General features: G+C 36.3%; 7 protein-coding genes across 18 annotated transcripts; 3 read left to right on the top strand and 4 right to left on the bottom strand.

Annotated features, from left to right (window-relative positions):
• Positions 1 to 3,397: 3,397 nt before the first annotated feature.
• Positions 3,398 to 6,227, top strand: LOC108823536 (nuclear transport factor 2). 2 transcript variants are annotated; one of them, XM_018596768.2, is made up of 8 exons: positions 3,398 to 3,525; positions 3,871 to 4,050; positions 4,121 to 4,397; positions 4,487 to 4,713; positions 5,052 to 5,235; positions 5,329 to 5,450; positions 5,539 to 5,665; positions 5,737 to 6,227. In XM_018596768.2, the coding sequence occupies exons 2-8, from the start codon at positions 3,871 to 3,873 to the stop codon at positions 5,997 to 5,999; spliced, it is 1,380 nt and encodes a 459-aa protein (XP_018452270.2). In that variant the 5' UTR covers positions 3,398 to 3,525; the 3' UTR covers positions 6,000 to 6,227. The 2 variants fall into 2 exon arrangements, with proteins under 2 accessions (XP_018452270.2, XP_018452269.2); XM_018596767.2 differs by having other exon boundaries at positions 5,536 to 5,665.
• Positions 6,228 to 6,898: 671 nt separating this feature from the next.
• Positions 6,899 to 9,955, bottom strand: LOC108823574 (replication protein A 70 kDa DNA-binding subunit D). The gene is made up of 10 exons (XM_018596810.2): positions 9,722 to 9,955; positions 9,295 to 9,441; positions 8,998 to 9,216; positions 8,736 to 8,913; positions 8,384 to 8,654; positions 8,059 to 8,286; positions 7,748 to 7,971; positions 7,516 to 7,676; positions 7,305 to 7,425; positions 6,899 to 7,231 (listed from the first exon to the last, which is right to left on the bottom strand). Exons 1-10 carry the CDS (start codon positions 9,847 to 9,849, stop codon positions 7,028 to 7,030), a joined length of 1,881 nt encoding a protein of 626 aa, XP_018452312.1. The 5' UTR covers positions 9,850 to 9,955; the 3' UTR covers positions 6,899 to 7,027.
• A 330-nt stretch (positions 9,956 to 10,285) lies between these two features.
• LOC130501417 (glycine-rich RNA-binding protein 3, mitochondrial-like) lies at positions 10,286 to 11,881 on the top strand. Of its 2 annotated transcripts, none has more exons than XM_056996336.1 (5): positions 10,286 to 10,373; positions 10,569 to 10,720; positions 10,798 to 10,866; positions 10,988 to 11,094; positions 11,194 to 11,881. In XM_056996336.1, exons 2-5 carry the CDS (start codon positions 10,582 to 10,584, stop codon positions 11,641 to 11,643), a joined length of 765 nt encoding a protein of 254 aa, XP_056852316.1. In that variant the 5' UTR covers positions 10,286 to 10,373; positions 10,569 to 10,581; the 3' UTR covers positions 11,644 to 11,881. The 2 variants fall into 2 exon arrangements, with proteins under 2 accessions (XP_056852316.1, XP_056852317.1); XM_056996337.1 differs by having other exon boundaries at positions 10,318 to 10,455.
• Positions 11,840 to 12,984, bottom strand: LOC130501418 (histone deacetylase 5-like). Its single transcript, XM_056996338.1, has 5 exons — positions 12,791 to 12,984; positions 12,526 to 12,719; positions 12,280 to 12,403; positions 12,140 to 12,204; positions 11,840 to 12,073 (listed from the first exon to the last, which is right to left on the bottom strand). The coding sequence occupies exons 1-5, from the start codon at positions 12,911 to 12,913 to the stop codon at positions 11,908 to 11,910; spliced, it is 672 nt and encodes a 223-aa protein (XP_056852318.1). The 5' UTR covers positions 12,914 to 12,984; the 3' UTR covers positions 11,840 to 11,907.
• Positions 12,985 to 13,061: 77 nt separating this feature from the next.
• Positions 13,062 to 16,765, bottom strand: LOC108828273 (histone deacetylase 5). Its single transcript, XM_018601908.2, has 13 exons — positions 16,479 to 16,765; positions 15,742 to 15,943; positions 15,523 to 15,669; positions 15,332 to 15,444; positions 15,026 to 15,237; positions 14,879 to 14,943; positions 14,629 to 14,799; positions 14,468 to 14,551; positions 14,164 to 14,379; positions 13,887 to 14,080; positions 13,639 to 13,768; positions 13,486 to 13,550; positions 13,062 to 13,416 (listed from the first exon to the last, which is right to left on the bottom strand). The coding sequence occupies exons 1-13, from the start codon at positions 16,682 to 16,684 to the stop codon at positions 13,251 to 13,253; spliced, it is 1,971 nt and encodes a 656-aa protein (XP_018457410.1). The 5' UTR covers positions 16,685 to 16,765; the 3' UTR covers positions 13,062 to 13,250.
• A 1,638-nt stretch (positions 16,766 to 18,403) lies between these two features.
• LOC130501419 (uncharacterized) lies at positions 18,404 to 22,796 on the bottom strand. 10 transcript variants are annotated; one of them, XR_008939668.1, is made up of 4 exons: positions 22,651 to 22,796; positions 21,682 to 21,758; positions 19,341 to 19,500; positions 18,404 to 18,690 (listed from the first exon to the last, which is right to left on the bottom strand). XR_008939668.1 is itself a non-coding variant. In XM_056996339.1 (4 exons), the coding sequence occupies exons 1-4, from the start codon at positions 22,779 to 22,781 to the stop codon at positions 18,568 to 18,570; spliced, it is 495 nt and encodes a 164-aa protein (XP_056852319.1). In that variant the 5' UTR covers positions 22,782 to 22,796; the 3' UTR covers positions 18,404 to 18,567. The 10 variants fall into 10 exon arrangements, 8 of the variants coding, with proteins under 8 accessions (XP_056852319.1, XP_056852320.1, XP_056852326.1 ...); XR_008939669.1 differs by having other exon boundaries at positions 21,682 to 21,753; positions 22,647 to 22,661; XM_056996339.1 differs by having other exon boundaries at positions 22,647 to 22,796.
• A 32-nt stretch (positions 22,797 to 22,828) lies between these two features.
• LOC130501416 (uncharacterized) lies at positions 22,829 to 26,838 on the top strand (the record flags this gene model as incomplete). Its single annotated transcript, XM_056996335.1, has 8 exons — positions 22,829 to 22,841; positions 22,998 to 23,102; positions 23,193 to 23,414; positions 23,516 to 23,954; positions 24,056 to 24,978; positions 25,061 to 25,670; positions 25,760 to 26,415; positions 26,526 to 26,838. Coding segments are annotated over exons 1-8 (3,281 nt in total), but the record flags the coding sequence as incomplete, so codon positions are not given.
• Positions 26,839 to 26,869: the final 31 nt, after the last annotated feature.

The raw sequence follows: 26,869 nt of genomic DNA, 5'->3' as shown, positions 1-26,869 counted from the left end.
ACGAAGCCCATACACGAAATGAGATTGAAGCCCAGCAGAGCTATGGGCCTAAAAGAATACAAAAGGAAGCAAAGAGAACATGCTTTATATTTTACGAAGCCCATACACGAAATGAGATTGAAGCCCAGCAGAGCTAAATGACAGATCTGACGTGGACGAAAATTCTTCTACTATTGGCTTGAATTAAATTGCTGACGTGGACGTCTTTTCCTTTGATTATATTAGCCTTTTAGTATAGTATAGATAATTGCCTTCTTCGGATTTCTCTTTCAGCTTTAAATTGAATTTGTATATATTAAGGAGCTGTAAATTCGTAATAGAAAAGTTGAGGACGTCGGAGAAGGAAAAGCAGACTATGTGGTCGCATGCCTAGATTGTGAAAATGATGGTGGAACAAAATGGCACTAGTTAACCGAACCTTAAAATTGATTTTTTTTTCCTGAGTGACTACCACATAAAACCTAAACGAAAGAATTGGTTTTGTTCTTGCATACCTATCAATGCTATCATAGTGCAATAGAAAACTGTATATGTATGTATGATTGATGATCTACATATGATTGACACAAATCTACTATATCAGTTCATGGTTTATCATTTCCAACAACAACAATGCACTATACTTCATCTGTGACTGTCAGAGTACTGATTAAAATGGATAGAAGTTATATTCCTCATAGTTATTTTTATTATTTTATCAAATTTAAGTTTTCACATTTTAAGAAGTGATTGAGGTTTTAGCTATATATATCATCAAGGCATTAGAATATAAATTTAATAAATTACAAAATATTATTTAATGAAAATTATTTTTAGTTCTTTTTTTTGTTAATAGTTATTCGTTTTACTAAAAAATCAGACAAGTTGCAGGTCCCAAGCTATGGTCTTCACTCGGACTAGATATCAGAATCAAATGCTAAAAATTGTCCAGATTTCCATACTTGCCTTACGTGATATCAACGAATCATAACATCCACTGATCCACAACTCTTTTATTTATTTCGACTACAAGAAAATAATGAAAAATGTGACCTAAAGAGCTTAACTGGTGTCGTTCATTTTCTACTACAGAACACGATGGCCAAAGAAACGTCTTCTCCTTTTTGTCTTTTGTTTCTGAGCCGTCCTTTTCAGGTCGGGTCTAGCGTCAGTAAATGTAGAAGACTCATGCTGTGACAGACAACACCAAAAGGAGTAAAAACTCACCTAAAAGTAAATTAGGTAAATTAACTATATAACATTAAATATACACTTACTCATATATATGTATATATAGACATGCTGATGCTCACATAGCGACATGCATACTGCTCTTCCTTTTTGTATTATTGATGCAGTAACTAAAGGTGTCTCCAGAGTCTGCTGCACATAAAAACACTGATGAAACTAACCGTTTCTCTCCGTCTTTTACTGTTACATTACAAAACCACTCTATCTCATATTTGGAAATAAATAATAATAGAAAATCTTGGGTAAGACAATAACATATGCAATGTTTTTCATATGCCATGGCAAGTATTTGCTTTTATGGATATGTGAACTGTGAAGTAAAGGACGTAGACAAATTGATTACCATTATTCGATTTGTCGTATTTTCCTTTGTAATATTCATTTGGATTGAGACTTTTTTCAAAATTATATAGAGGAAACAATGTGAAGATATGAACCTGCAAATGACGAGAAAATGCAGTAACAGTGTACGAAATAGTGAAGTGCTTTAATGTCCGGGGAGCAATAAGCAAATGGACATACATTGGTGAGTAGGAGTTTTCTTTTCTTTTTTTTTTTTTTAAAAAGCGATTTCTCAAAAAAAAAGATTTTTTTTTTCAAAAGAAAAGAGTAAGAAAAAAACTATTGCATGCAGATAATGTTTTTTTTTTAAAATCTTGGAGCTTGAAAATAAAGCAATCCCATGACTCAAACATAATACTCATCATCAATGCATTGAACTTTAACAATGCTGATGCATTCTAATGTCTAAGAGAAATGGCCTTTATTAGTATCAGAAAACAATTATACAGCATGTGAATAGTAATAGCATCTTTGATCACTTTATGCCAAGAAAATCTCAAGAGATGTTAGCCGAGTAAAACAAGAAGTCAAAGGCTATATATCCACATAGGTCAGGAGCTAGTCAATTAAATCATATAATATATTCCCAAGCTATCTCTTAGTTTTTATATGAAAATTTTGGAAAACTAAAGGGAGAAAGATCTCTTAGCGTTTCAATGGATGAAACAGAAAAGATGATTGTCCTTGATTTCTACTGTATGTTTCTTGCTTAACCTAAAATTATATAAAACTAAAATCCAAGCTTTCTAACATAAGAAATTATATGCTAAATATTAATCCATAGAAGATCAAACATTGTACTGATTTATTGAAATCAAGGACTAAGAACAACCCCATTGGAGAGTCATCAATCGGGTTCACACGCAAATCGAAAAAAAAATGATTATAATAAGCAAAAGCAATGACCTCGTCCACGAACGCTCCTTCTGCAAGACCCGAGTTCGTTCCTGTTTAGCGAGTCCCACACCACGTGGCGGCCCGCTATTGGTCACTTTATTTTTATTTAAAAAAAAAAAATCAAACGGAAAAAAAAAATTATAAAATACTCAAATTATGAACCTCAACCGGGGGTTCATTAATGGGGTTGCTCTAAGGGCAACCTTAACCTTGCATGTCTTAAAATGAGGATATCACCATGTTTATATTAATCTTATAATGCAGATTATTTATTTGATGAAAAATTAATGCTTCTTAAATACTTAAACCACTGAAACAGCCGGAAAATAAATGGTTTGATCGACTCTTAATGTATGCTCCACCAGAGACTTGCTCCCTCTCTCTCCTATTATCTTACTTTGTTTGGTTTGTTTTTTTTTTATCTAAGAACCCCCTTAAACACTACAGTTAGAACTGCTCTACGTTATTGGCATCAGCCATCACTAAAACTGATCCAATGATAACTGTTACAAACTGTGACCTAAAGGATTTAGCAAAAAAAAAAAACTGTGACCTAAAGGAACCAACGTACTAAGCTTATGGACAAATCTCACAACCCGAACTCTCTAGTGAAAGTGAACGGTAGAAACTAAACCTGAAGCCCATACCGGACTTCAGTATCATTTGTATATTTTTATATAAGAGATGAGAAGTCCAACTCTGAGTATTTATGGGCCGAACCTAAAGAACCCAATGTCCAAAGCTTCTGGGCCCAAATATCACAAACTGAAATCTCCAGTGAAAGTCACACATACATTCATGGCAAACCCAATTGCAATAAATGCTAGAAACTTAACATGAAGCCCATAATGGACTTGATTAGTGGGCCAAACTGAACTTTAAGTCTTATTGGGCCGAACTGAACTGAACTGAACTGAACTAAACTAAACTCCGTACTAGTTATGTTCCTTCTCACACTCTTTCTCCGTCTGTCGCTGTCTCTCACGTCCTTCCTCTGTTTCTCCTGCAGCAGATCTCTCTTTGTCCCCCCTCTCTCTCTCTCTCCCTCAGATCACTGTAAGTACAAACTACACTTCCTTCTTCTTCTTCTTTCGATATATCCTCCTTTTTTGACTCTTTCTAGATGTGCTAGAAACCTTGGTCTAAGCTTTGATCTGATGACCCATTACTTCATATACTTCTCTTCTCGATTCATTTAATTACAAACATTAAAGACTTCCATCATCCTGTTCCTTTATTGTCTCCCTTTGTGTTTTGTAAACGTTCTCTCTTTAATTCATTTTAGGGTTTTGTGTGTGTGTGTGTGTAAACAGTGAAATCTTGAACAGATCGTTGACTTTTAATATGTTATTGATCGAAAGGATAAACATAACGTTGTTAATATACATATGGATGGTGTAGATGGCTCAGCAGGAGGCTAGCACTTCCCCTGGTGCTGAGGTTGTTGGCCGTGCCTTTGTGGAGCAATACTACCACATTCTCCACCAATCTCCCGGTTTAGTCCACCGGTTTTACCAAGATTCCAGCTTGTTAACCCGTCCTGATGTCACCGGTTCTGTGACCACCGTCACAACTATGCAAGTGAGACTCTTAGAACTCTATAAAGTCTTTCAAACTTTGATCTAACAACATTGGTTCAAAACTATTTCAGGCGATCAATGATAAGATCATGTCGTTGAGCTATGAAGACTACACCGCGGAGATAGACACTGCGGATGCTCAGGAGTCTCATGAGAGAGGCGTTATCGTGCTGGTGACTGGACGCTTAACCGGGAAAGATAATGTGAGGAAGAGGTTTAGTCAGACTTTCTTCTTGGCTCCTCAAGACAAGGGTTACTTTGTCTTAAACGATGTGTTTCGTTTCCTTGAGGAGAAAGAGGTGACCAGGTCTGTTGCCATCAAGGAAGTTGAGGCTCCTGTTGAACCAGGTACAGATTGAAAAGATCCCAAAGCCTTTTTGTTTTTGTTTTGTGTCTTACCACAGCACAGAAACACTCATTTTGGCTTTGTTTGTCAGAACGTGTTGTTGTTGTTAGTCGTGAGGCTGAGGTTGAACCAGAGCCAGTTGCTTCTATTGAGGAGGAAGATGTTGACAATGTGGCTGAGGTGTATGATGATCCTTGTGAGAAAGATGAAGGTGTTGTTGTTGACGTTGAGCCTATTGTTGAGCCTCCTCCAGCTAAGTTAAATCACAGTGAAGTTCTATCAGTGTCTCATGGAGATCCTCCTACCTATGCTTCAATCGTGAGTCTTTTAACTGCTTAATAACTGATTTTCTCATCTATCTTTCATTTGTTTATATGAATCAAATCGGTTAAAATGGTTTAAAACGATCTAAATTAGTCAAATTAAGCAAATAATGTTAGTATAAATTTACAATTTTTCCAAAATAATTTTATAACTAAATCCAAAAGCTAAAATATATTATGTAAATGTAAAATATATATTAAAATAAATCAATAATTCGTTAAAGTATAGGCAATCCTCTTGATTGCTGCTCCTTTACAAAGCCTGCCTTAGCTATTGTGAACATTGGTTTGTAGTGAAACGTTACAAGTCTTTCTTTTGTGTGATTACAACAGCTCAAACTGATGAGAAGCGGTCCAGCACCACCAACACACGTTGCTGCTCGGAACAAGCCAAGAGCAGCTCCGGTCAGAACCAACCAGAAGCCAACTCCTCCTCCACCTGCTGAGCATGCAGCAGCTCCCAATGCTTCTTTAGGTCTTGAGAATGTTCACAACAGTAGCAATGCTGATGTGGAAGGTCAGTAGATTCTTCTTTCCATCTCTATGTTTGAAAATGTAAACACAATCCCTTGGTTACTGAGAGTTGTTATGTCTACTTGTTATTTTACAGATGATGGACATTCGATTTATGTCCGGAACTTACCTTTTGACACCACACCAACACAGCTTGAAGAGGTGTTCAAGAGCTTTGGTGCTGTCAAGCATGAAGGGATTCAAGTCAGAAGCAATAAGGTCTTTGATATAATCTACAATCATCTCCAAGAGTTAACTTAAACTGGTTCCTTTCCTTACACGTTTGTGATGTGTGATCTCTCAGCAGCAAGGTTTCTGTTTTGGTTTTGTGGAGTTCGAAACGTCTAGTGGAAGGCAGAGTGCGCTTGAGGCCTCACCTATTACGATTGGCGATCGTCAAGTTGTTTTAGAGGAGAAGAAAACAAACACTCGTGGTAAGAAACATGAGAGAGAGAGCTGATCAAGAATAAGGAGATGGTTTAATGGTTTTTGATCTTTTTTGTAGGAGGAAACAATGGAGGTGGTAGGGGAAGGTACTTTGGAGGAAGAGGAAGCTTCAGGAACGAGAGTTTCAAAGGAGGACGCGGTGGTGTTGGAGGAGGAGGAAGAGGAGAGTATGGAAGAGGTGAGTATTCAGGTAGACCAAAGAGCTCAAACCCTCGGAGTGGCGGAGAAGGTTACCAGAGGGTTCCACAAAACGGTGGCAGTGGAAGGGGAAGTGGAGGAGGAGGACGTGGTGGGCCTCGCGGTGGTGGTGTTTCATCGTGACTTTGCATCTAATGGGCACCTGCATAAGAGAGTAGTTTGTTATTTTCTTTTTCTTTTGGCCTTACTACTTGAGTTTAGTTTGATGTTTCAAGTCGTTTTGGCTGTTTTTGGTGGGTTTAGTTTCTCCACATTCTTGCTTTCTTTTTTGTATTTTCATCCTTTTAAATCCTTTGGAAACTTCTTCATAAACATTCAATTTCATAAGAAAGCCATTATAGAGTTTGTGTTCTTTGATGCAAAATGACCTTTAGGTGTTTAGTTAAAGTGAGCCAGAGCAAATGAACCAAACTGTCTATAATCTGACTCTTTATTGCATTGGGGAGCTGGCCAACGCATAACCCACACAGGTTTCTGCAGTTTAAGAAGAAAACCATATGCAGCAGAGCCAACCAAGAAGACAATCAAATGCAGCAGAGCCAACCAAGAAGACAACCACATGCAGCAGACCGTAGCATAAAGTTTTATAGAGAAAAGCGAAAACAAAATACAAATTCAAAACTGTGGTTGACTTTATCAGAAAACAAATACAAAGAGCATTTTATTGTTTGCACTCCATCGAAGATCAATCATCTTTGTTACCTCTTAAGGAACCTCTCACTCTCCTCATCTTACCCCCTGATTCTTTCATATTCTAAGAAACAAGAGCCTAAAGAAGATGCATTATTCAATTCTCTGTAAATCAAGCTGACAATATTAACCTTTGACATGTAGTTGTATGCAAAGTAAAATAGTGAAAAAACCATTGCAGATAATTTTGGATACTTAAGTAGTTTCTTGCCTGAAGTTAAAGAACATCATCAAAATTATATCTTGCAGAGTTCTTACTTATCCATGAGCTTTTCGATTTGTAAGTACCATTCATGCTCATTCTGGTTAACAAGGGATTATCCCAACACAAGTGAAATAAAGCTTTAGTGCATTAAATGATATTAACTCTAATAATCCAAACTACAGAAAAGCTTATTACAAGCAAAGTTCTGAGACATTTTAAGGCAAAACAAGATTCCTAACAACGTGAAACATGAGATCTACTGAGATGCTTTGTTCTTCTTGGAGATGTCTTGGAGTAACAATCTTGTTTCAGCAGCAAAATCAACAGGAGCCACTCCTTTCACAGTCACCCTCTGCCTCTTCTCCCCGTTGTACTCATTCTGAGTGACGCTAATCCTGAAGACATGCGACGACCAGGTTGCTTCTTTCAGCTTTGTCTGAAACTCATTTACTTCACCTCCCTGGAAAAAAGTTTTAGAACATTAAACATCACATAAGAATATTCAACATGGTTCTAAGTTTAAAGCTCCTTACCTCAGATCTTAGTTTGTTGAGCTCATCAGCCGAACATCCAATAATCTTCTCTGCTTCATCGTTGAATGATGAAAACCAAGCTTCTCCTGTTGAGTCAGAGACTTTCACCACCATTATGTACCTGATAACAACACCAACCAAAGCAGACACAAGTAAGTTGTCTGAAGAAGGAAGATAATTTGGTACCTATACCAAGTTCTGAGCTTCTAACCTTAAGCTGCATTCTTCTTCTTTCTTCTGGCAACCTTCACACCAGTAACCAGAGTCCATTGCTTCAGTTACCTTCTTGTTACAAGTCTTACAAGCTTGGTACCACATTGTCTGGTCTGGTTTGATGAAGCTTATGTAACCCCTAGTGCTAAAAAACACAGGCTGCAATAGAAATCCAGGTTCATAATTAGTTAAGCATTTTCCTACACGAGTGGAGTTCAATGTTCTAGTACCTTTTCATCGCCTAGAGATGGGTTGCTTGTGATGTGAGAGAGAAGGACTCTGTCTGTGTACATAGACCAAGATCCATTCTTAGCAGATGGGCTAATCCCTGAGCCAATGGAAGACATGGATGTCTCCTTGCCTTCAGAGTCGTACCAAGACTTCAGCTTTTTAGCTTCTGGTGATTCAGGATTGATCACCACATTGCTTCTGCTGATGGTGGACAACGAAACACCTGAGGAGATTGGAATATATCAGCAAACAAGTTTGAAGAGAGCTGTGATCAGGACAAATTGTTCAATCATTGCAAACTCAACATTACCTTGAAAGTCTCCAACTTTGAGAGACTTGATTGCAATTACAGGAGACTCATCAGCCATATCCAGAAGCTCTTGACCTACGCCGGTTGCCAGGTCGTTCCACAGAGACACCACAACAGTTTTCTTTGACTCATCAGCCAAAGTTATATCCCTCTTGGGTATCATCTCATTGTCAGTTCTCCTTCTAATACTCATGGTAGGAGAAACACTTTGAACAACACCAATAAGATCTGTAAACAACATAGTATTGAAGTTGTTATCATCCTAAAATGATGCATAAGTAACCAGCAAGATATAAGTTTTTATGAAAAAAATAACGGTTCTTACCAATAAGCTCCCTCTGATTCACATACATACCCAACTCTTCAATGGGTACAAAGTTGAATTTTGTCTCAGGTACAAACATTTCCTCGTTACTAGCTTCCTCCACCTCTGAGTTTTCATTAAGTGTCATCTCGTAATCATTCTGGACCGTCTTGAACTGCTTGTTAGCAAGTTTAAGTGATCCCCTAGATATATAATACACCTTTCCCATTTGGAACCTCTCATAGAACTTCCTTGCAGCATCATTAAACATCGTAGCTTGAATTTGTGTTCCCTGAATCACAACAAAACCAACAAGATGAGTAACCACACAAGACTATAATAAAGAGATGATGAAAAGTGGGAGCTTTCTTACTTCTTCATCAGTTAGTTCGACATTGAAGACACATCCTTCACCTCTAGCGTTTCTGTAGTTTCTCATAGTTCCCTTGTTAGTGACTCGGACTTTGATGGTCCAGCTTCCTTGGTAAGGATTCAAGGACACAAGTGGATGAACTCTTCTAGTCATGGCCATTCTTGCAGCTGGCGCAGCACTGCAAAAAACAAACCCAAAAGCGATTAATCACACACTCATCAACAGAGAACATGAAACATTTAAAAGAAGAGCATTTGCTTACTTTCCCCTCTGTTCAGAGATTATCTGAGAAGCTGATTTAGCAACAAACTCCTTCTTGGGTTTCAACATGATTCCAGTCTCTTTAACATCACGCACAGGAGAGTGATCTAGCTTCTGCCTCTTGGCGGCCTCACCACCTTCCTCATCCTTCTTACCATCCAAGTCAATCTCAGAATCAAGCGCAGAAGCGACAGACTCACATTTCGTCACAAGAAAATACCTGCAGAGACGACAGAGACAATAAACATAAGTTTGAGATTTGCTTGAGATGTAAACAAGCAGTAAAAAAGATTCTCACTTTGTTGATTTGCTTGAGATGTCGTTAACAGTGAAATCCACTAGACGGATCAGACCAAGGTTCTGAATCTTCCCAGAAACGATCTCAGGTGTTAACGAAGCTGTGAACATAGCTTTCACTCTCGTCTTCCCATCGTTGGCACTAAACCTGTAAACCACAATCACAACATGTAAAAAAAAATCAAATCAGATAATAAAACCCAAAGACCACAAAACCCCCTCAAATCCCTAATTCGAACCCGGAGATTCAAAAAGACGAAACCTTTAATCAAAACCCTAATCCAAAATCAAAAAACCCAAATCTGTACCAATGGAATCAAACACGATTGCGAAGCTATAAATCCGATATATTGACGAAATTGATGAACCCAGATACAGTATCAAGCGAGGATGGAAAGCTAATCTAGAGTTTGAAGTACAAAGCTTACGTATAGCGATTGCCGATTGGTTTGAGATCGACGACTTGGACGACGATCTCAGATCGATCCGAAGACGAATCGAAAGATGGGTTTGACAATACGGTGGAGATAGCATCTGGGGTTACAGAGTTCTGCATTCTCAAAGTTTTGGTTTTGTGCTTGGCTCGAAATGGAAAAAAAAACCCTAAAGGTGTGTGCTTTGTGAGGAGTAGTGAGTGTGGGTGATGGATTAGTTTCGGAGGAAGAGGACAGGGTTTTTGTAAAGGGTGGAAGTTGCGCGGGAGCTAAAATTAATTAATTACAACCCCGCGCGAGTTTTTGACTTCTTTTTTTTTTTGTCGTGAATTTTCATTTTTCACAGCTTTTGGCGCCTTCGGAACGACACCAGAAGATTGACTCGGGAAACGACGTAGTAGACTGTGTAGTGGGCTCTCTTTTTCTTGTTTGTTGGCCCATTCATACTGGGCTGTCACGCGATGAAAAGGCCTTTCGTATATTTTTTTTTAATTTACCGTTAATTCAATGAATATTTCAACGGTCATGATTTAGTTTAACAACAACTCTACATAAACCCTTTACAGAACAGAACACAAGTAGGGTTTTAAGTTTTAACAGAAGCTTAAGAATCACAGCGGAAGGCAAGTGTAGTAGAGAAAGAAAGGTACTTACTCCTCCTCACTGTCATTTTCCTTCTCATAAACCCAAAAAGTTTTCAGCTTTGATTCTCTTTAGCTGTCTTAAAGGTATTATTATTGTCTCTGATTTGAGTGATCTTGGTCAAATGTAAAAGCTTTGATTGTAATTTACATTAACGATCTATGCCTAAGAACGGTTTAATGTTACTTGGCCATGTTAGATATCTATAGGCGATGGCTTTTCTGAGTAAATTCGGCAACGTATTGAAGCAGACGACGAGCAAGCAGCTCAATGCTCATGGTTCTTTATCAAGAAGCCCTTCGCTTTTTAAGGCGATAAGGTGCATGTCATCTTCTAAGCTCTTCATTGGAGGTGGGTTTTGTTCTAGACTGTCTGGTTGTTATGCTATGTTCTTGTTAACTTTATGAGTTGTTTTGATATTTTGTAAGGTATGGAGTATGGCATGAATGAGGATAGCTTAAGAGAAGCTTTCAGCAAATACGGCGAAGTCGTTGGAAGTAAAAAACTAACTGATCTTTTTAGTATTTTTCTTGTAAAAAATGGTTGCAGTGTGTTGTATGGTTTTTTTTTAATTGTCTTTTGCTAACTCTGCATCTGTGTTTTTTTTTTTTAATACAGCGAGGGTTATTTTGGATCGTGAAACTGGTAGGTCGAGGGGATTTGGGTTTGTTACATTCACTGATGCAGAGGCGGCCTCTAGTGCTATCCAGGCTTTGGACGGGCAGGTAACTTTCTTGTTGCTGATGTTTTACTATCTACTTCTCTGAGAACAATGTTAGGTTTCAACTAAGAATCCTTTTTTTTCTTTCTTAATCCTCCTTCAGGATCTCCATGGTCGTATTGTTAAAGTGAGTTATGCACATGATAGAACAAGTGGCGGTGGGTTTGGAGGTGGTGGGTTTGGGAGTGGTGGAGGTGGTTATGGTGCCGGCGGTTATGGAGGCGGTGGAGCTGGTGGATATGGTGCAAGTGGTGGCTATGGATCTAGCGGCAGCGGTTATGGAGAGGGCTCAAGTGCAGGTGCTGTTGGTGGCTACAATGGAAGTAGTGGTTATGATAGTGGCAATACCTACGGCATCAACAATGGTGGATTCGCTGGAGACAGCCAGTTTAGTGGAAACCCAGTTGGTAACAGCTCTCAGTTCGGTGGTGAGAACACTCAGTTTGGTGTTGGTGGGGGTGAGGCTCAGTTTGGAGGCATGGAGAACACTGAGATGGAGAATGGACCCGTGGGAGGTTTCGAAGATGACACTGATGTTGCCAAAAGAGCCTGAAGCAACTAGCAAAATATGTTGTCTAAGACTTGTCTCAAGAGATAATTTATCCATAACTTTTCATGCATGGAAACACTTTATCTAGAAAACAATCTGCTTTTGCATAAAATAGTTTTGTAGCTTGAGATTGTTTCAGCTACGGTTGTGGTCTGATATGACAACAAAGATACATACATAGTTTTGCATAACACCACACTGAAAGAGAAGACAATCTTTATTAAACCATGTGGTTTTAGTAGTAAACAAACAAAGCTCCAAACAATCTTAGAGAGGTTTAGAAGCAGCATTGTCTATGTAAGCCCAAGCTTCTTCTTCAGAGAGTCTTCCTCCTTCAACAAGTCCCATTACCAAACTGTTGGCATAGGCTTTTGCAGGAGGTCTTAATGGGACCTCACCTGATATAAACTTCTCAAGAACAGAAAGAGTGCATCTGCAAACAAAACAGTCATTGCGAAACAGCGCACAAGACAATGAAATTGAAATAGAGTAAACTTACGTCATTGTAAGTATAGGTATGCCTGATTCTTTTCCCACGCAGACAACGTTACCATACCAACCAGACTGCAAAAAAAATGTCCCATACATACTATTACATGTCTCTCTAAAGCGTATCAAAAGCAACATCTGTTTTCTTACTTTAGCAAGTGGGATGGATCCATTGTTCTGTACTAACTGCAGAGCAGATAGATCAAAGAGGGGAGTCTCAGAATCCACTTTCATGCCGTTTTCCTGAAACAGAACATCGTTGAACTGCTCAAGCCTGTTCTTCGAGCAAAACAAAAAAAAAAAAGAAAAAAGAATGATAAAGAAATGATTTCTAATGTGGTAAGCAGAAACTGGAGATTTAATTTAAAAGAGTGGTGGTAACAAACAACACTTAACGTGATTCTGTAGAAACACATGTGAGATTGATCACTGGGACTAGTAAGAGGGTTGAGGAAAGCAGATCCTCCTTTACCCCAAGTAACTGTGGATTCACGGCCAAAGAACAACCTGTTTGGAAACGTTCTCCACGTTGTTTCCTTCGGTGGAGTTTTATCCATTGCACCAACACATGCCTTCTTCATTCCCGCCGCCTGAGAATAAGACGTTAAGACCAAAGCCAAAGACATAACACCCCCCCAAAAAAACAAGGTTGGTTACTTACTTGTCCTCCTTGGATATAGCAAAGGAACCTCGGTTTCCACATGTTGGATCCGAAAGATGCATACCAGACATCAACCTTTGCGAGTTCACTTCTCCAAGATGCAGTTTCAGACTCTCCAGCCATTGTTATCTTATCTTCCAACGATCAGGGTGATAAGGTCAACGAGAACTCCCCAACTCTCAAGTAGTATTCAAAGTATCTTATTGTATATTAGAAACTAAGTATCAACCAATCACAGCCTCACAAGTTAGAGTTTACGTAGAACCAATGGTTGATGATAAATCTTTTATTTTCCAATAAATTCAGCTTAACATAATTAATTCCCCCTCCCACCAATGTTTATTGTCTTATCTTTTGACAAATGGTAACATGTAACAAATGTTCACTATAATATGACAGTTTTCTAAAACCGTGCGGTTTCAATAGTGTAACTGAATAAACTCAGCTCCAAATAATAATCTTAGAGAGGTTTAGAAGCAGCATTGTCTATGTAAGCCTCAGCTTCTTCTTCAGAGAATATTCCTCCTTCAACAAGTCCTCTTATAAAAGTGTTGGCATAGGCTTTTGCAGGAGGTCTTAGTGGGATTTCACCAGATGTAAACTTCTCAACAAGAGACAATGTGCAACTGCAAACAAAAAAAGTTATCAGGAACCAATGAAGTTGGAAGAGAGCATTTGTCTTAAGGGAAACTTACGTCATTGTAAGTATAGGTATGTCGCCTTCTCTTCCCATACAGACAACGTTTCCATACCAAGGAGCCTGTGAAACATGACCATACATGAATGTAATTAAACGTGACTATTATTCTTTAAGCGTATTAATCAAACATTTTGGTGTTTTGACTAACCAAATCAGCTTCAAGTGGAGTGGATCCATTGTTCTCTACTAACTTGAGAGCAGTTAGATCAAAGATTGGAGAATCAAAATCCACGTTCAAGCCATTTTCCTGAAACAGAACATCGTTGAACTGCTCGAGACTGTTTCAAGAAAGACACTAGTGGAGATAAGCAAGAAAGATCACGTGATTCTAATGAGGTAAAAGCAGCAAAAAAGAAAAAAAAAACAAGAAATTAAAGAGTGGTAAAAACACTTAACGTGATTCTGTACAAACACATGTGAGTTTGATCAGTGAGATTAGTAAGAGGGTTGAGGAAAGCAACTCCTCCTTGACCCCAAACATTTGTAGATTCACGGCCAAAGAACAACCTGTTGGGATATAATCCCCACGTTATTCCCTTTGGTGGACTTTTATCCATTGAACCAACACATGGCTTTGTCATTCCCTCTACCTGAAAAAAAAAAGCTAGATGTGACAACTAATACCGAAGCTAAGACTTGACCTAAAAAAAAAAGATGGAACAGTGTTACTTACTTGTCCTCCTTCAATATAGCAAAGGAACCTTTGTTTCCACATGTTGGATCCGAAAGAGGCATACCAAACGTCAACCTTTGAGAGATCACTTCTCCAAGAAGATGTGGAAACCTTAGTATCTACTTGGTGGTTTTCAATGTTGAGTTTGGACATTTGATCCATGATTTCATGAGCGTTGTCTTTAGCTTCAGAGTTGGAGTTTGAGGTAATGACAATCTAGAATGAATAAACAAAGGAAGTTTTGTGATGTGAGAATCAGAGACTGGCTAAGAAAAAGAAGATCAAGCAGAGAAAGGTGCATAACTGGAGTAGGAGTTTTCTGATCAATAAGATTTGATGATAGTTCATCTGCAAGTGAAGGCCAATAAGTACACAGCCTCTTGCGTACCTAAACCCAGAAGAAACATATGAGCGTTGCCGACAAGTAACATAGGCACTATATGGATGATACAGAGCCATACATACCGCTTGTATGACACGCCATGTCGACATGAATGGCATTGCTTCACAAGAACCTTGAATTGGTTTGTCTTCAAGCAAAACTTGGACACACGCAAGTGAAGACTTTGCAGTTGAGTCAAGATTGTACCCTCCCTCTAACGCCATCACAATCTTTCCTTGTGCAAACTCCATAAGCTGTAAAGAACATTAATGAGATCAATCCAAGTTTATATGACTTATCTCAAAATAAGCAGTTCATTACTTCAACACCAACCTTCTTCAACATAACTGAATAACCATATGGTGTAACACGGCAACCGCCGAGTGGATCACCAATAGCTGTTAAGAGGAAGTTGAAAAGGTTACAACACCTCTTAACATGACATAGCCTTCGAAAAAAAATTGATTAAACCTTATATACCTGCATCAAAGCCAGCTGATAACAAGATAATATCAGGATTGAACTCCTTAGCCACAGGAATAAAGATATGGTCCCAAGCAGCAAGATAATCTGCATCTCCACATCTTCCTTGCTCCCACGGAACGTTTATGTTGAACCCTTCACCTGGACCTTCCCCAACCATGTTATAATCTCCCTCATCTCCCCCTGGATAGAAGCTTCCACCCTCATGCCTAGCCACAAATGCGCATTTTCAGTCACTTATAGAGTAATATTAAGCAGCATGTAAACAGAGGTCACATTGTATATATATATATACTAATATACCTATGAACAGAGAAAACTAGTACACGAGGATCTTCCCAGAACATCTTCTGCGTGCCGTTTCCGTGATGGACATCCCAATCAACAATCAGAATCTTCTTCACACCTAGATCAGGCTGCATTTAAGTAAAAACCAAAAATGAGTTTGGGACCAAAGGAATCTGAATAAGTAATAATACTATAGAAGTCATTACTCTTTCGTTAAGTAAATAGCTAGCAGCGACTGCAACATTGTTGAAAAAACAGAACCCCATGGCTTTATCTGCCTCAGCATGGTGCCCTGGAGGCCTGACAATAGCGAACCCACTATCTAACTCTCCTTTGGCAACTTTCTCCGTCACCTGTTGAAAAATTGCAAGATCATTCAAATGGGATCTCAACAAGTGATTTAATATGCATTCAAGTGTTACTACCTCTACAACAGAACCAGCTGCAAGATATGCAGCTTCAGATGAACCTCCATTTATGTATATAGAATTCAACAGTGAAGCAATCCTGTCTCTCTGATCATCTTGCTTCTTTGTGCTTAAACTCTTAACTAGATTAACATGGTCCGTTGTGTGAACCAGCTGGAGATGCTTATCTTCTGCTTTGGTACCACCAAGAACCACACATCTGCAAGATGAAACACCACAGAATGTCAATTTGAGCAGAATCAAAGTACAAATCTAGATGGATAAACTTCCTGGAGGGTTGTATAGTCTATACTACTAACGCTAACAGCTGCCACATTACTAGTATTCTAAAAATCGGTCAAGGCAGAGCATAGGCATCCAACTAATACGCAAATCGAACCTGGAGCAATTTTTTTTTTTTTTAAAGAATAGGACTAGCCACCATACATACTAATCAATAATTCCATGTAAAGCACCTAACTAGCGCCTCACGGTTTCTTTTTAATTCTGACTCAAGGAAAAAGCCAGAGAAAAAGTTTGAAACTTTTCTTCACAAACACACAAAAGAAACATAACTCTAAACCCCATGACAAAAGGTAGTCACTTTATGAAGAATTTAAAGTAAAAGAAATGTCTTTTAAAGAAGCAAAGTGAGGCCCATTTCTAAAAAAACACCAAACTTGACTAAAGTTTCAGCAGCAAGTTTCTCCATTTTTGCTACCCAAAACAAAACGGATGAAGAGGAAAGTATGAACCTTTGAGTGACACCGGAGAGCTGAAGCTTCTCCCAGATGACTCTGATACGATCGGGACGCTCAGGGTGAGCCTCGCCGTCAGGTGTGTCGTGCTTGCACATGGTCTCGTCGTAAACAAGACCCACCTTTCGCTGGACTTTCCCGTTATTGGATTCACCGTTACAGTCTCCGGAGTTGTTAACGGAAGATTCTACGGCCGTGTCCATCTGAAAGGGACGTGAAAGGTCTTATCTTTAGACGATCAAGGAGAGGACGTGAAGGAGAACTATACAAACTATGAAAGATTCCAAAGTGTATGCAACTTTATAAACGTCTTATTTTATTTATTTTTAATCCCCACTTGTCATTTATTTAAGCCTTTGATTGTGCAAGTAGTTTTGAGTTTTTAGATTTAGTTTCTGGTTTTTAGATATTATTTTTTTAGATGTTTATGTAGTTTTTGTTTTTTATTTTATAAAATTTAATTGGATATTTATTAGTTTTGTTTTCTTTTTGTTCTTTTTTTTTGTTTTTAAGTGTGACATGTAAGTTATGTAGTTTAGATTACTAAATTAATAAATCAAAATTTATAAATAATATATTTCATCAATAAAATATGTACCTTGGTTTATAAAATTATAAAAAAATAAACAGTTAAGTTTACTTTATTGATAAGTTAAAATAAATCTTAGCATAGATTATTTTATACTTTTAATACTATATTTTAGATGTCAAAAAATTATTTGTAATAAGCTTTAATGATTTTGAATAGTTATTATCTTAGCAGTTTATTCTTTTTTGTTATATTAATGCATAAATCTAGGAATACTTAAACTAAATTTAAAATAACTTACAATTATTTAAAAGAAACCTAGAAATTTGGACTTTAGTTTATGAGTAGAAATTAGTAGTTGTTTGCTCAATCCGGTTTACTATCTTATGAAATTTATGTTTTAGAAATCTTGATTAGTATAGAAAATAGTTTATAGAGAAACATTAAAAACTGATTAAAAGTTCACAAAGAATCAACATCTTAATTTCTTTTTAGTTCTTATCATTTAGAAGGAAGTGAAAGAGAGACTTAACAACTTCAAGTCTTCAAGTCTCAACCAATTTTTATCCGAAAAGTCGCATGTTTCTAGGACCAATGGCTTAGAAGCCGACAAGAAATAAAGGTAGGCAGGCAACTAGGCATGATGAGGTCCGGTTCGTGGTTAATTCAGTTTGTGTAGTGTGGTATTTGGTTACTTGGCTTATGAAATTGGTTACTTGGTTTATGAAATTGATAATATTCTTTAATCGGGCTTTTGATAATGACGATGAAGAACATAGACTGTGATTGTATAGCATCATTGGCGAGAATATTAGGGAACAAAAGAAATTTTTTGCTTACTCCACTTTTGTCAAAAGTAAAAATTTACTCTTATTTCCATTTTTTTCTCTCCAAAGATTTCAACTTTCTTTTCTTTCGTCCATTTACTCTAATTCTATCCAATCACATTCAGTCATTTTCAACCAAACCGCAAAATATCATTTCAGTGTAGTTTTTTATATTAAAATCATCTCCAACCTAACTTTAAACATTACACTATTTTAGTGTAACATTCTAATCTATCCTATTAAAATAGAGACATCTTTTTTATCTACTTAAAAGAAGTCTACATAGGACCATCTATTTCGTAACCCAACTAATATAATAATTTCGATAGTATCTTTTATAATTTAATACACTATTAATACACTATTAATAATTATGGATAACTACCAACCTTTATAATCCAACACATCTTCAACGAATACATCAGTTATAGTCATATTTTTAAACTATATTTATAATAAACATTTACGTACTTACCATACATATTACACTCATATATAAGTTCTTCATCGAGCATACTAATAAGACAATCAATCCATATTTATAATCAAATATACATCATCAACAATGTTACCCAAAATCATAATTTTCTTATGAGTCAAAGGTACAACTCTTCACTTACATAATACATCAGTTTGTTCTTATTATTACCTCATATTTTCTGTGATCACCTTTCACTTCCTGTTCACTATTTGATATTATTTATAATTCCAAATCTATATTAGTTCGTTTTCAATATAACACTCTTCTACCAGTTTCATCTTCTAGCTTTTCAGCACGTGAAAGAGACGATATCTTTTGGACCTTTATCATTGGTTTACAGGACTTGGTATACACTCCATCGACCCGATTTTCCTAATAAACAACAATAAACCACTGTTAGACAGAAAATAGAAGTTTAAAATCCAATTACCTATATTTTTGTGAAGATAATATCGCATGATAATATTAGATGAGAATATTCTACTACTTAAATGTTTAAAATCTCAACTAACCTATATTTTATCAAGATAATAATCGATGTGAAAAAGCCAGATAATATCAAACTTTAAATCAATTAAAAGATTATAACAGAAATATTATGATATATCTTCTAAATCTTAACAAAATTATATCCTAATCCCTATCGATACAACCGTATAAAATTTAAAATATCAGATTCAGAATATGCTCTCGATGCTTCCACTATAAAAAGGCTTCCATCACCTAATCTTTTCATCACATCTCGACAAACAAAACTCCCAAATGGCTATGGTTACATCCGACGGAATAACGTTGTTGAAAAATGTCAAACCATTTAAAACAACTTGGAAGATTGAAGTAAAAGTACTACATTCATGGACTCAACATTCGAATTACCCTGGTGGAGACTCTCTTCACTTCATACTAGCAGACAAGACAGTAAGTGTTTCTGTTTGTTATCTGTTATTCTAACAAAGTTTGATCTGCAATCGACTAAACTATATTTTTTTAATGTTAATGTAGGGTGTTAAAATTCATTGTACCTGCAAAAGAGTCTTCCTTGGTCGTGTTAAGAAACTGCACGTTGGACAGTGGAGGTTCATTGAGAATTTCTCAGTGACCCCAACTGCTGGAAAGTACCGACCGACTAGCCATGGATTCAAGCTGTCGATCATAAATAGCTCCAACGTCACCGAATCCTCTCTGAAAAATGACGACTGTTTTTTGTCATTAGCAACGTTTCAGGAAATCATTAATGGAAGTCTTGATTCTAATTTTCTTATTGGTAACTTAACTGTTTTCCTCATAAATCTATCTATCTTTTTGTTTATATATAATGATATTAATATTTTTTTATATGTTGTTGAAGATGTTGTTGGTCAAGCAACCGAGATTGGAGATATGCAAGTTGTTCCAGTCCAAAGTAAAGAAACGAAGAAGCTGGAACTTACTTTGAGGGATACAGAGTAAGTTATGAATACAACCTTTCGCAAATAGACATTTCACATGTATATAAATGTGTGTTTATTGTTTTTACTTTCTTTTCTTTGACAGTGGTCTCCAAATAGCATGTTGTCTTTGGGGTCGTTTTGCTGAACATATGCTATATGCATACAAAGTCGCTCAAGTGGATAAAAATTTTATCTGTTTACTGAGATTTGCTAAAATCAATGTTTACAAAGGTAAAATATCTACTAAACTATGAAGGATTCGTAACTTATAATATGATTTTGATTAAAAGTAGTAATTTTTAAAAATTATTGTAGGCCAAGTCCAGGTCACAAGTGCATTTGAAATTTCAAGTGTGGAGATCAATCCGTCTGGATTTGATGTGAATGACTATCTAATGTAATACGTTCTATTCTAATCTCATAATAATTTTATCTTGTGCTTAATATACAAACGTTCTTACGCAAATGTTTTATAACCCTTTTAGGATGCCAGATAATAAGTTGGCTCTCACTGCTGGTTCTCTTGAGGTTGTAAAACCTCAAGGAAACAAACGCCAACCAGATAAGTGGTCTCTTTATCCAGAGAGAACAATTTTGGATATCGTAATGGCAACTGAGGTTAATTTTACATTTTTACTGATAAATTGTTTTGTATTATAATCTACACATTTACTTTTTACTGATAAATTGTTTTGCATTATAGCCTTAAACATTTACTAACACAGAATGTTATTTTTTTAGATTGAGAAATGCATTGTTAGAGCAACAGTTTATGCAATAGACACAGACTATGCATGGTACTATTTTGGTTGTATTAAGTGCCACTACAAGAAGGTGACTAACATTACTAACAAGGATTTGGTGCCAGTGAAACATTTGTGGTATTGTGAAACATGCCATCAGTCAGTAACCAATGTTGCACCTAAGTATGTTTCTTTAACTTGAATCAATTATGTTTACGATCTATGACTTCACTAATTTATCCACTGCTGTTAGGTTTAAACTACATCTCCTACTAAAGGATGAGACTGGTGAAACTAAAGTGATGTTGCTTGATACCATTGCTGAACCCATTTTGGGAATAAGTGCTGAAGTGCTCTTAAATGGTTCTCTGGAAGAGGTATGTATAGTTAGTCATTTAACTTGCAAATTATGGTTTGAATTTGACAATTATGAAATTTTTATATCTTTCTATGAAGGTTGAGGATCCAGAAGACTTGCCTGACGTTATTACTGATATGATTGGAAAAACTTTCAAATTTGGTGTCTACGTGAGCAAAGACAATGTTGATTATGGATCCAATATATTTAATATTGGGAAGACTTGGTCTGCTGATGAAATAATCTTACAGTCTGACGATGATAAAACTGAAGACACCAATCAGACTGACATTGTTTCATCTGATCGTCCATCAGAACAGGTTTGTTAAAGTTTTCACTGTTTTTAATAAAGTATAAGATTAAGCATCATTTAACTTTTGAACTTAAATATCCTAATCACATTTTTTTTTGTAGGTATCTTTTGTTAGCATTGAAAGTGAAGACAACACATGTTCATCTTCAACTCCACTGTCAAAACGAAAAGTAGACAAAGCTGTTCATGACATTTCTTCTACTTCAAAGAAGAGATACTCTAAGATCATCAAGGTGGAAAAGAATGCTGGGGAGTAGTCAAAGCTGCGTGGGGATAAAGATTTGGTTGGATTTTGTTTCATTTGTTGTTTTGCTATTATTTGGTTTTGCTATTATTTGGGTTTTTATATTGGTCGTTTTATTTTTTTCAATAACTATGAGTTTCAATAAATGATGAGTTTTAATAGACTATGAGTTTTTATAAAATTGTCATTCATTTTATATATATTGAAGTTATAAATTTTTTTAATTTGTTCTATAAATGTATGACCTACATGCAAACAAAGTTTAAATTACTTACTTGAGCCATATTGTAATTGGAATCCCTTTCAGTATGCCCTCCGAACATTTGTTACCCCATGCTATACACAAACTATCCTGAAAAGAAAAACCATAAATAAGATTGTTGGAATCCCTTTGAGTATGCCCTGTGAACATTTGTTACCCCATGTGATTAATGTACATATAGTATCCTTCACAAGTAACTCTAATGTTTTATATGTATAAAATGATCAGATCGGTTGCGAACAGAGTGTGTCTTATATATGATTTTCATATTTCAAAAATATTAAGGTTCAAACACTAATTTTTAAACTATAAATTTTCATACTACTAAAAATCATACATTAATATTTTTAAATAACTATTTCAATTTTACTTTTGTAATAAAATAAAAAACGATTAAATTTATATCTGTTTTGCGCGGATTCTAAGTGTCAAATGATTAAATTTATTAAGTTACAAAATGTTACTATAATATATAATCTCAACAATAATATATTGTTCCTAACAGAATATTTTCTAAACAATATTACGATTGTTAGAAATACCAGAAACAAAATTTTAAATTTTTTCAATTTCACCCGCCAAGTAACTTTAAAAATGTTCTGTAATCTAAACAAATATTAGCCTTAAACATTTATGTTTTCTTAGCAAAACTCTAGACTGAAACCAGATTTCCAGATTTGGATAAAGATCAAAGGTACTTTTTATTCAATTCTAAAACAATCATCATTGATCACTTATTCTCCAAACGTTCATAATAATTATAAGTCTGTTTGATCTATTGCAGGTTTCACAATGAGAAAAAGACAATATGATGGTTTTAATCATGTTAACAGGGAAATTGGCGGACAAGGAAGAGATACTACAACTAATGCCACTAATCAGGGAAGTATTGGTTTACAAAACTCTAATCCGAATGCTACCCAACATTCAATACCATTAAGCTCAGTATTTAATAGGATTTTGGATGATCTTACATACATACCTGTATCTTCTGGTATTGAGGGACCTTCTCAAGGGAATATTTTTGTGGAAGTTGAACCTACAAAAAAAAGAAAACCCGCAACTGGTATCAAACTCTATCGATATGTTATTCCTTCTATTTACATGTGCCATATATTATTCAGACTGTTTCAAAAAATTTCTAGGCAAGTACAAAGAAAATGTCAGCAGCTTGCAATCTGTGAAAAGGAGTAAGCAAAATCCAGAAATACCAAGTATGGTTTGCTCGATTGTATTAGAATAATATTTTAGTAATACCATGTAACTTGCTGTTTTATTTAGTGAATATAATATCAGATGGTGTTAGACTTCAAATTGATTGTTTTGTAGATGTCAATGTGGCTTCAGGTGACAAACATTCACGTGTTATATTGGATAACGATGATGATGATGATGATGATGATGATTTTCACCTGTCGGATGTTTCATCTAATGGTAACATTTATATTATCTGGGATTTCTGTAACGTTTATGTAATGTTTTCATTTAACAATGTATTCACGTGAGAAACATTGGATTTGACAGGAACAATGCGTGACGATGATGATCAAGAATGGGATTGCAGTAGCATAGAAACTACAGATTCTGATGTAGAACATGCTAATATCGTCAATGCAAAAACAAAGGAAACAGAAACTCAGAAAAAACGAGTTCTTACAATGGCAGCACTTATGAAACAGGCTTTCTCCAATACAAAACCTAAAACTTCCAAGCCTAAACCTTCCAAGACTGCTAAAAAGGAATTTGGTAAGTCATGAACCTAAATTTACCAAGCAGAATTTGAAGTTGTATGAAAACAAAGACAACAAGATTTTAATCGTCCATTTACCTAAATTTCTATTTTGTAGATTATGTAGATGAAGGTGATGCAACACATATTTGTGAGCATTGTGGAGCGTATATGTGGTTTGGTGAACGCATAAACAAGAGTAGAAAGTCCAAGAAACCCATTTTTACTTTATGTTGTATGCAAGGTCAAGTTCAGTTGCCTCTTTTAAAGAAACCCCCCGAGATTATGGAAAGACTACTTAATGGAAGTGATAAGCTCAGCAAACATTATCAAAGGAACACCCGACCATATAACATGGTCTTTTCATTTACTTCTATAGGAGGGAAGGTTGATCGTTCTGTTCCTAAAGGAAAGGGACCAAAAATGTTTCAGCTTCAAGGTGAAAACTACCATAGGATGGGGAGTTTGAAACCTAGGGATGGGGAGTCTGCAAAGTTTGGTCAACTATACATTGTCGACACAGAAAATGAGGCAGAGAATAGAATAAACGCATTGAGGTTTGTAGATTCTGTGATAGTTTTTTTTTTTCTTTAAAACATTTTCTTTACACTTTCATCTAGATTTGCACCTTCTTAACTTGCTTTAACAATGTTTACAGCAAAGGCAAGAAAGATGGTTTGAAAAAGGAGATCATTCAGAAAGTAATAGCTATGCTAGACGAAGTGAATCCATATGTCTCCAAATTTCGGCAAGCTAGACACAGATTGGATAATAAAACCGAGAGTACTCTCCATATGAGGATTGTTAGTGACCGTACAAAAGATGGAAGGACATATAGCATGCCTACTGCTTCTGAAGTTGCAGCATTAATCCCGGGAGACTTTCAATTGGGAATGGATAAGAGGGACATTATTATTGAGGAAAAATCAGGCAACCTTCAAAGGATAAGTGAAATTCATGTTTCATACCTTGCATTACAGTATCCTCTAATATTTGTTTATGGTGAGGATGGATTTCGACTTGGTATTAAGAAGGGAGTCACAGAAGCTACTAAGAAGTTGAAAAAGGATACAATAAGCATGAGGCAGTTTTTTGCATTCAGGATTCAAGATAGAGAAAATGAGTCTAACGTTTTGCTGAAGTCAAGAAGGTTGTTTCAGCAATTTCTGGTTGATGCTTACACAACAATTGAATCTAACAGGCTCCGTTACCTCAAGTTTAACCAGACATGTTTGCGATCCGACAGCTATGATTCTATTAAAGAATCTGAGAGTGCAGGCAACATCGATATGAATGAACAAGGTCAGCAGTTTGTATTGCCAGCATCTTTCACAGGAAGTCCTAGATACATGAAGAATAACTATCTAGATGCCATGACCATTTGCAAACATTTTGGTTTCCCTGATCTTTTTATCACATTCACTTGCAATCCTAAATGGCCAGAGATTACTAGATACGTTCAGAAACATGGATTGAAAGCTGAAGACAGACCTGACATTATTTGTCGGGTGTTTAAGATGAAGCTTGACAATTTGATGGATGATTTAACAAAGAAGAAGCTTTTGGGAAAAACTGTTTCATGTAAGTATTTGTGTGTTTCACGTTTTGAATTTTTTTTGTATTAGATTTTTTACTAACTCGATTGCTTTCTTGATATTTTCAGCTATGTATACTGTGGAGTTTCAAAAACGTGGCCTCCCTCATGCTCACATCCTACTTTTTATGCATCCTGATTCAAAATTGCCAACTACTGATGACATAGACAAGATCATATCTGCTGAAATACCAGATAAAGATGAAGAGCCAGAGCTGTATAATGTTGTTAAGGACATGATGATTCATGGTCCATGTGGAGCAGCCAACATGAATTCACCATGTATGGTTAATGGGAAATGTGAGAAGAATTATCCTAAACGACATTCAGAGAAAACTACAGTTAACAAAGAGGGCTTTCCTGTGTATAGGCGACGTACACAACCAGGCGTTTATGTTGAGAAAAACGGCATTAAACTCGATAATAGATGGGTTATCCCATATAACAAGAAGTTGTCTCTCCGTTATAGAGCTCACATCAATGTTGAGTGGTGCAACCAAGCTGGTTCTATTAAATATTTGTTTAAGTATATTAACAAGGGAGCAGATCGTGTTACTGTTGCTGTTGAACCATCAGAGGCTGTTGAACCATCAGAAAATGTTGCACCAAATGATGCCACAGTTGAAGAAGGTGTGAAGAAGAAAAAAAAGAATGAAATAAAAGACTTCTTCGATTGCAGGTGATTGATGCAGTTTACATTTTAATTTTTTTTTCTTATGTGAATGTTTAAAAACTGTAAACGCCTGACTATTTTTTTGTATTGTATAGATATGTTTCAGCTTGTGAAGGTGCCTGGAGAATTTTTAAGTATCCGATTCATTACAGATCTACTCCGGTTGAGATACTGCAATTCCATCTACCAGGGAAACAAAAAATTATTTTCAAAGGTAAAGACAAGCTTCATGACGTTGTCAGCCGTGAACTCATTCAAAACACAATGTTTCTAGCGTGGTTTGAGTTGAATAAGGTGGATGCTTTCGCAAGGACTTTAACTTATGCTCAGATCCCTAACTTTTATACCTTTGATAAGCGTAAAAAGGTGTTCAATAGAAGGAAACAAGGATTTAGTGTTGGAAGAATCAATTATGCTCCACGCAAGCAAGAGGCAGCCTATTACTTGAGAGTGTTATTGAACATTGTTAAAGGTCCTACCAGTTTTGAAGAAATAAAGACCTATAACAATGTAGTATATGCTGAGTACAAAGATGCATGTTACGCTAGAGGATTATTGGACGACGATCAAGAATATATTGATGATTTAGTGAGGCACAGCTTTCAAAGTTCTGCAGCCTTTGTTAGAGAGATGTTTGTGATGATGATATGCTCTGATAGTTTAAGTCAACCAGAGGTTGTCTTCCGACAAACTTGGGAACTATTGTCAGAAGACATCGAGTATCATCATAGGAAACGTCTGAATAGACCAGGTATTAACTTGCTGCATTTTCACCTGCTTCTGTTAAGGTTTTAAACACGTGACATCTTATTGCTATTAATAATAGTTGTGTGTTTACTGATTAATTTTGTTCTAATGCAGAACTTATTTTAACTGATGAAGAGAAACAACAATTTGCTTTGATAGAGATTGAGAAGCTTATGAAACGAAATGGGAGTTCTTTATCCACTTATGAATCTATGCCAAAGATTCGAAGTAGTCGTAGTCGGGTTGAGAATGTATTGATATTCGATGAACGTAACTACGATCTTGGAGAACTTGGAACGGCTCATGATAGAGATATACTCAGGCTGACGGATGAACAGAAGAAAATCTATGATGAGATCATTGGTGCTGTTGATGCTGAAAGAGGTGGAATGTTCTTTATTTATGGATTTGGTGGCACTGGAAAAACGTTCTTGTGGCGAGTCCTATCAGCTGCAATA

The sequence above is a fragment of the Raphanus sativus genome, unplaced genomic scaffold (genome assembly GCF_000801105.2).
Source record: "Raphanus sativus cultivar WK10039 unplaced genomic scaffold, ASM80110v3 Scaffold0192, whole genome shotgun sequence".
Taxonomy (NCBI): domain Eukaryota; kingdom Viridiplantae; phylum Streptophyta; class Magnoliopsida; order Brassicales; family Brassicaceae; genus Raphanus; species Raphanus sativus.
The sequence above is the reverse complement of the archived record's forward strand: the minus strand, read 5'-3'. Positions and strand labels throughout refer to the sequence as shown.

Bases quoted from the DNA above. Each gene is read 5' to 3' on its own strand.
- LOC130501417 (XM_056996336.1), top strand. From the start codon at position 10,582: ATGGCTTTTCTGAGTAAATTCGGCAACGTATTGAAGCAGACGACGAGC. The intron at 10,721-10,797 runs GTGGGTTTTGTT...ATATTTTGTAAG, and splicing joins TTCTAAGCTCTTCATTGGAG to GTATGGAGTATGGCATGAAT. The intron at 10,867-10,987 runs GTAAAAAACTAA...TTTTTAATACAG, and splicing joins ATACGGCGAAGTCGTTGGAA to CGAGGGTTATTTTGGATCGT.
- LOC130501419 (XM_056996339.1), bottom strand. From the start codon at position 22,781: ATGGCACATGTAAATAGAAGGAATAACATATCGATAGAGTTTGATACC. The intron at 21,759-22,646 runs GTATGTAAGATC...TTTTCTTTTCAG, and splicing joins ATACCAGAAGATACAGGTAT to GATAGTTTGTGTATAGCATG. The intron at 19,501-21,681 runs GTAAGTAATTTA...GTCATTTTTCAG, and splicing joins CCAATTACAATATGGCTCAA to AGAGGATTCGGTGACGTTGG.
- LOC108828273 (XM_018601908.2), bottom strand. From the start codon at position 16,684: ATGGACACGGCCGTAGAATCTTCCGTTAACAACTCCGGAGACTGTAAC. The intron at 14,944-15,025 runs GTATATAAGGTT...TCCTCTTAACAG, and splicing joins ATCAGCTGGCTTTGATGCAG to CTATTGGTGATCCACTCGGC. The intron at 14,552-14,628 runs GTATGTATGGCT...TTCTGGGTTTAG, and splicing joins CATGGCGTGTCATACAAGCG to GTACGCAAGAGGCTGTGTAC.
- LOC108823536 (XM_018596767.2), top strand. From the start codon at position 3,871: ATGGCTCAGCAGGAGGCTAGCACTTCCCCTGGTGCTGAGGTTGTTGGC. The intron at 4,398-4,486 runs GTACAGATTGAA...TTTGTTTGTCAG, and splicing joins TGAGGCTCCTGTTGAACCAG to AACGTGTTGTTGTTGTTAGT. The intron at 5,666-5,736 runs GTAAGAAACATG...TCTTTTTTGTAG, and splicing joins GAAGAAAACAAACACTCGTG to GAGGAAACAATGGAGGTGGT.
- LOC108823574 (XM_018596810.2), bottom strand. From the start codon at position 9,849: ATGCAGAACTCTGTAACCCCAGATGCTATCTCCACCGTATTGTCAAAC. The intron at 9,217-9,294 runs GTGAGAATCTTT...TCGTCTCTGCAG, and splicing joins ATCTCAAGCAAATCAACAAA to GTATTTTCTTGTGACGAAAT. The intron at 7,232-7,304 runs GTAAGGAGCTTT...ACTTTTTTCCAG, and splicing joins TCAACAAACTAAGATCTGAG to GGAGGTGAAGTAAATGAGTT.
- LOC130501418 (XM_056996338.1), bottom strand. From the start codon at position 12,913: ATGGCTGGAGAGTCTGAAACTGCATCTTGGAGAAGTGAACTCGCAAAG. The intron at 12,720-12,790 runs GTAAGTAACCAA...TCTTATTCTCAG, and splicing joins GCTATATCCAAGGAGGACAA to GCGGCGGGAATGAAGAAGGC. The intron at 12,404-12,525 runs GTTAAGTGTTGT...CTCGAAGAACAG, and splicing joins ATGTGTTTCTACAGAATCAC to GCTTGAGCAGTTCAACGATG.